The sequence below is a fragment of the Procambarus clarkii genome, chromosome 39 (assembly GCF_040958095.1).
Source record: "Procambarus clarkii isolate CNS0578487 chromosome 39, FALCON_Pclarkii_2.0, whole genome shotgun sequence".
NCBI lineage: Eukaryota > Metazoa > Arthropoda > Malacostraca > Decapoda > Cambaridae > Procambarus > Procambarus clarkii.
This window is the reverse complement of record NC_091188.1, coordinates 39,888,360-39,895,813: the sequence shown is the minus strand read 5'-3', so window position 1 is coordinate 39,895,813 and position 7,454 is coordinate 39,888,360. Positions and strand designations below refer to the sequence as shown.

General features: G+C 37.2%; 1 protein-coding gene across 1 annotated transcript; it reads left to right on the top strand.

Moving 5' to 3' along the window:
* The first annotated feature begins 6,185 nt into the window (after positions 1–6,185).
* LOC123760427 (zinc finger protein 70-like) lies at positions 6,186–6,947 on the top strand. The gene has a single exon (XM_045746112.2). The coding sequence runs from the start codon at positions 6,186–6,188 to the stop codon at positions 6,945–6,947; it is 762 nt and encodes a 253-aa protein (XP_045602068.2).
* Positions 6,948–7,454: the final 507 nt, after the last annotated feature.

Here is a 7,454-nt window from a genome sequence, read left to right as displayed (position 1 = left end):
CATGCGAGAGTAAAAATGCTAAAATAAATCATATCGGCACCTTGTGTAAAGCCCGACTGCATCCTCTAAAGGCGCTAGCATTTTCTGGTAAAGGTCAAGGGGTACCTATCTTGCAGATGTTATACATAAGCACTGTTCGATCCCTGATAGACTATGCAACACCCATTTTGTCTTACACAGGGTAAGGCAGAATTAAAAATCACCAGCTGATACAGAATGAAGCTATGAGGATTATTATTGGATGTCAAAGAAATGCAATGATTGAAATAATGAGAATGGAATTAACTTTACAGTGTATGTATGATTCTCAAGAGTCCTTGAGAGTAACACTAGAGTATCTATTTGCTTCATGAGGAGAGGAGGAGGGGATAAACTCTTTCACAGCATTCAGAATTGCTTGAGTGATGTACACACTTTCAGGAAACGGAGAGAGACATGCTACACAAGGGGACTAGCTAAGGACCTCAGGAAATACAATGTACTTAACTGCTGCAAACCTTCTCAGCAGTGTAATAGGTCTGCTCCCTGGAAAGTACAGAAAACAGAAGTCGAAATTGTACCCCTCAAGGTAAAAAAAGATTTATTATGAACCGGGACAATTGCAGTGCATATATGGAAACATGATATCTCGGTTACCAACAGGCAATAGTTTACATGTACAGGTATACTGTATTGTGACGGGTCGGTGGTGGAAGATGGCAGGGCAGAGTGTGCTCTCCTAATAAGGGAATTTACTGAGCTTGGAACTGTGGACAGGAAAATTGAACTTCGACTTAGTATTTATATATCATCCACACAAGCTGAATTGCAGGCCATTCTGGTTGGTTTGAAGGACGTACATCAAGACAAAAAAGGTGTTTTTGTATTTGTCGATAGCCGAGGAGCACTTGATTCCTTAAACAGTCAAAATCCAATCATCATGTCCATAGTTGAGGATTGTAAGAAAAGGATAAATGAGATACACCTGAAAGGTCACAAAGTGAAATTTATACCTTCACAAATTGTAGTCTTTGCAGTCTGAAGGTCTAACACTGGGCAACAAAAATCATTCCAGAGCTAAGTCAATGCTCATAATAGGAATGGTTGAGGGCCACAGGGCTAACAATACTGAAAACCAGGCATGACAGGGCAGATCTCATTGAAACTTAAAATACAGAACAATTTGGAAGATGTGGATCTGGACAATTTCTTCAAAAGATCAGATGTAACACAAGGAGCAATGGTTTCAATCTCAACAAGCTATAATGTAGGACTGAGAACAGGAGATGCTTTTTTACCCACAGGGTTATAAACCCATGGAACTACCTGCTGAAGCTGTAAATGCCAAAGGACTTACATTTTAAAAATCCAATTGCAAAAAATTATAAGGGCAAATGGGGGGGGGGAGGACCTTTGATAAGCTGCCAGCTTCCTGTCCTTGTCGAAGCCCCTAAGAGTTTTAGTGGCCCTCATGTAAATTTAGTTTGACTGAGGATATCAAAGAGATTTATTTATTTATTTAATATTTATTTATTTATTTATGTATGTATACAAGAAGGTACATTGGGTTTGTGAGAGTACACGAGGTTTGGTGTTTATTTATTTATTTCTAGTGTGGTGCCCATGGGTTCTGTTACATCTGTTAAGGAAGAGTTTCAGATCAGGATTAGCATTTAGGAACAAGGTTTTATAATTCAGAATTCATTGTGTCAGAGGACAGGAAGTCATAATGTATTCATACATGGTAGACTTAAATGAATTTGGCACACCTCAGGGCGGAGTCCTCAGTCCTATGCTTTTCAATGTGCTGATACATAGATTAATAGCTGACATACCTACACAAGTCGATGAGGCTGTCATCTGCTATGCAGACGACATTTGCGTTATTGCAAACAGTGGTAACCAACTGCAGACTATCCTTGATACACTTGCAAATAAATGTATTGAATGTGGACTTATCGTCTCCACAGGTAAAACCAGGAACTTATGCCCCCAAAATCAATAATCCTCATGTTTTTAAAGTCAATGATCAGCACATTGAAAACTGCAGGCAATACAAATACTGTACCTGGGTGTGAATATTAATAGTGACATTGTAAGTGAACTACAATTTAAGCTTAAAGAAAGGCTAAGAATGCTTGCTGGAAAGCATATTGATATTAATGTCAAATATGCCAGAATGTTCTACATGATGTTCATCAGGTCACTAGTTGACTACCATGCCCTGCACCTTATTAGTCTTCCTAAGCAATAGGCTGAAAGGTTTAGAGAAAATTCAAAACGAAGCCATGAGGATAATTCTTGGAGCTTCCAGATAGTTGGATATAGGTACTGTATTCCAATCTCTGCTTTAAAAGCCACAATATTTCAGGAAATTAGGGAAAACAGAAGTGCCATCATTGACACACAAAGGCCAGAAAACTCAAGTATAAAGAGCTATGACATGTTTAGAACCGAGAATTATATGTACGGGCAGCATAAAACATCCACATTGTGTGACATTGTAATTGCCAGAATTAGGCTGAGATGTCAATATCTATGGCAGGTGACTGCAGGTAATGAATCCCCCAATGGTGAACATTCCAATTGTAAACTATATGAACAAGAGCTAAGACATACTCTCTAACACTATATCTATGATTGCCTTGTTATAACTTCAAACCAAATGGAATGAGGTACTTTGAGCTCTGTAATTACTTCATACACTCAGGAATTTTGGAAGATTTTCTTGAGCTGTATCCAGATTTTGCTAGTGGAGGCTAATAGATCAGTCTTACACTTCATGTTCTCTCCAGATTTTTAGTCAAAGTGGATTTGTTTTTGTATTGAGGCTGGTATTGTCTCCTCTGAAAACTACAGCTAGTTGTTTCTCTACACTGTGTAATATTTCAAACAGAATAGGGTGGCAGCACATTGCTGTGCATACCTAAGCTTGATAAAAAAAAAAAATTGCTAATGTAAACTTTTGTCTATCATTGTCATTGTCTGAAGTGAATTTTATTTGATGATTTACTTCCAAATAAAATGTAGTAGGTCTTTGCTAGTGTGTGAGCTTGTTGGTTGACATTTATGAGTACAGTACTCTATTTTAATTCGTTATTAACAATATTATTTAGTGTGTGTGGGTTGAGGTCAGATAGATGAAGGTAGTATTGTCAGCAAATAGTATAGGTTTTAGAAGGTTAGACATTTGGCAAATCATTGATGTATATATATATATTTTTTTTTAGCAAAATTAGGTATACACAGCAATGCTGCTGCTACTGCTATATTAGATATTACACTGTGTAGATCAAGAACTAGCTATAGGTTCAATTATTATTCCTATCTCACTGGATGGTTAGTCATACATGGAATTAGGGGGAGATAATACCTGCCTTAATTTAATACAAAAACAAAACAGCTCTGACTAAACAGCTGGCTATAAGTTTATTCAATACTGTATTCCCATCTCACAGGATGGTTAGTCATACATTGAATCAGGGGAAAAATACCTGCCTCAATACAAAAACAAATCAAATATGACTAAAAATCAGGTGAGACCATAAAATATAAGGCTGATGTATATAAGAGATAGGCAAGGCCCCAGGATGCTACCCTGTGGCACTCCTATGGTTAATGGTAGAGTGGGGGCGTTATTTATTTATTTAATAATAATAATAATAATTTATTTAGGAAAAGTACATACTGTACATAGTTGCAGAGTTACAGTACAAACATTCTGTTTGATTTAAAGATAGAGGTAGTACATACAATACCTAAAGCCACTAGTACGCATAGCATTTCGGGCAAGGTGAGGTGGGGAAAAAATACTTAGACTAAAACTTAATACTAATCGAGCTTTAAGTATAAATTGCGTTGAAAGAAAAAAAAATAATAAAAGATGAAAAAAAGGGTGGGGGAACATGGTAGAAAATAACCAATATACAAGTTGGTCAACAAACAGCATTTTTTTTTTTTAAATAGTAAGACATGGGTTGACATATGGAAGTAAGGTAGGTTACATGGAGTTAATAAGTTACATGGAGTAAATTTATTTATTTATTTATTTATATACAAGAAGGTACATTGGGTTCATGAGAGTACAGAGACTTGAAATTTTACATTTAAGTAAAGCCACTAGCATGCATAGCATTTCGGGCAGATCCTGAATCTAACATATAATTTTAAGATAATTTCAAGCAAAATTTAATTTTTTTTTATAGGTATATCATAAAAAAGTATTAAAATACATTGTAAGAAGGTATAAAAATGCATTGTAAGAAGATATAAAAAAATAAATTGTATAAGAAATTTGACAAAAAAAAGTAGGTACTGTACATTAAAGTAAATTTAGGGGTTATCCAAAGGTACATTTTAGCATAATTTGAGGATTATTGCAAGATATAATGTAGCAAACTATGTGTATAACATGATATAAGATAACAACAATGATTACAATGGTAAAGTTCTATGGCATAGGTACATATTGCGGGCAATTGGGTAGCACTATATACAGTGCGAGTTTCCAGCACAAGCATTGATGGCTACATTTTGGTGTCTAGTGCTAAGAATGAATCGAATATAGTTTAGAGCAAGGCCTTGGATTCCATACTAGTAAAGTTTAAGTAAGAGGTAGTTATGGTGAAATATTCAAACATTTCTGCTTCTGCCCGAAACGCTTTGCGTAATAGTGGCTTTAGGCATTGTATGTACTAGCTCTTATCTATAAAGCCAACAAACTTTGTAAAATCTCTTTATGTCTGTACCTTTGCCTAAATAAAAATTATTATTATTAAATTATTATTATATTTATAGACCCAAAAAGAGGTACTTGGTTAAACATTCATTCACATAAACAGGTTGTTCCAGACATTGCAGCTCTGATAATTTTTATAGACACCTCTAATAGATAAAAAAAAACTTCATTTTATCTTGTTGATTGATGGGCGACGACCATCGAAGGATCTCCATATTAATAGTTCTTAAAATAACATTTTAGTATATCTATGGGTTATTTTTAGGCGCGTATCCTTTATATCAGTATTGCTGAAACGAGGGGTCTAAAAACGGCCAATAGATACGCCTTGCAGCGTCTTCGCTACTCTGTAAACATAACCTAATTAACAAAAATTAATATAACTGAGATTACCTATCCTATCCTAATTTACCATAACCAAAATAAATATATAAAATTCTATATTATACAAATAAGGCTTACGAGGTGTGACGTCATAGCCTTAATTCCGGGTCAAGCTGTGGACGGCTACCAAGACGCTTCCAAACATCAACAATGGTGCAGACGCCAGGTGACCAACTCGACGTGTACTGATGGTGGCGACTCACGGGTCGTCGTTCCTCTAAATCAGCTTTGTTCTGTGTGGTCTGAGCCGCTGTAGCCGAAGGAAGAGGCGCTCAGCAGAAGGGAAATGTAGGAGGGACAGCTCCATTGTCCATACTTCTCTACGCCACCAGGCTTTGCTTTGCTGCCTTCAATTCACCACCAAGTCATAGCGTAAATCCTTATACAAACTGCACATACCACAAAGAAGACGGTAGAAGAAAGCCTTAATTAGCCTTCCCAATGACAGTGTCTCCCGGAGACACGCCCCTACCGCACAAGACGCCGCAGTAGCCTACTGGGCCCAGTAAGCTCAGGTCCCTGTACACCAGTTGATTGACAGTTTAGAGACGAGACCAAAGAGCCAGAGCTCAACCCCCACAAGCACAAATAGGCGAGTTCAAGTTTTGCAGCAATAAAGTGTGATAACTCACGCAAATAAGAAAAATGAAACATCACGAGTGTCTAGAATGTGGGAAAATATTCAATCGTCTGGCTCATTTGAAGCAACACATGGTGATGCATACAGATGATAAACCTTTCGAGTGTGTTGAGTGCATGAAAAAATTTAGATACCAAAGTAATATGTTGTATCACATGAAGGCGCATACGGGAAATAAACCCGACAATCCTTTCGAGTGCCAAGAGTGTGGGAAAAGCTTTAGCCGCCGTAGCCAAATAATAAGTCACATGTCAGTGCATACAGGTGATAAACCTCATGAATGTCCAGAATGTGGGAAAACGTTCAGTCATCCTGAATATATGAAGAGACACAGGATGGTGCATACGACTGTTAAGCTTCATGAATGTCCAGAATGTGGGAAAACATTTAGTCGTCATGATCATATGAAGAAACACATGGTGATGCATACAGTGGATAAACATCATGAATGTCCAGAATGTGGAAAAAACATTCAGTCGTCCTGAAAGTATGAAAAGACACATGAGGGTGCATACGAAGGATAAACCTTACGAGTGCCCAGAATGTGAGAAAACCTTTAGTCGTCTCGAAGGTATGAAAAGACACAGGATTGTGCATACTGATGTTAAACGTTTTGAGTGTGCGGAGTGTGGGAGAAGATTCAAAGATCGTGGCGGTGTATTAAGTCACATGATAACGCATGCGGAGGATAAACTTCACGAATGTCCCGAGTGTGGAAAAACATTCAGTCGTCTAGAAAATATGAAACAACATACGATGGTGCATACGGATGATAAACCTCACGAGTGTCCAGAATGTGGGAAGGGATTTAAAGATCGACGCAATATGATGAGACACATGTTAGTACATGTGGATGCTAAACCTCATGAATGTCCAAAGTGTGGAAAAAGATTTAGATATCATCATAATGTGAAAAAACACATGTTAGTGCATACAGGTGATAGACCTCATGAATGTCCTGATTGTGGGAGAGGGTTCAGTCTACTTAATAATATGAAGGCACACAGGGTTGTGCATTCGGATGATAAACCTTATGAGTGTCCAGAATGTGGGAAAACATTTAGACACCGTTACGGTAAAATAAGTCACATGTTAGTGCACACGGATAATAAACCTCATGAATGTCCGAAGTGTGGGAAAAGATTTAAGCATCGTACTAGTATGAGAAAGCATGTATTAATGCATTCAGGTGATGAACCTCACTAGGCCTAGTGTCTTGTTTTGAGGGGAATAATCTTGATATTAATTTTACAAGGCACCATATAGTGTATATGTTGGATAAATTTTACATCGTTTAATTTGGTAGTACAGTAATGTATTGCGAGATGTATATCAGTTTAATTTATTTCATTTATTATGCACCCCATACCCATTCTATGGACAGTAGTTGAAAGGGTTATGGAGGCATATAATGGGCTCAGTCCCTGAGCCCATTATATGTCCAAAATTCATTTAGCTAAGCAAGTTACAGTCCTGATGAGCTGGTTACAAATTTAATGTACAGTATACTGTATTGTTATATCAACAATGGGTTCGAGATCAACTACAAATACAGTCTCTAAATTAAGCAATTTGAATATGTAAAGATCTAGTGTCATAGTTGATATGTTTATCTTGTACACACCCCCTCCCCCAACCTGTGGGCAGCAGTGGAAAGGTTATAGTCACCCATATCATCATACTACCAGGAAGGGTCCCAATAGTAGTAGGGTT

What these genes read in the sequence shown, in the direction of transcription:
- LOC123760427 (XM_045746112.2), top strand. Translation starts at nt 6,186, where the DNA reads ATGAATGTCCAGAATGTGGAAAAAACATTCAGTCGTCCTGAAAGTATG.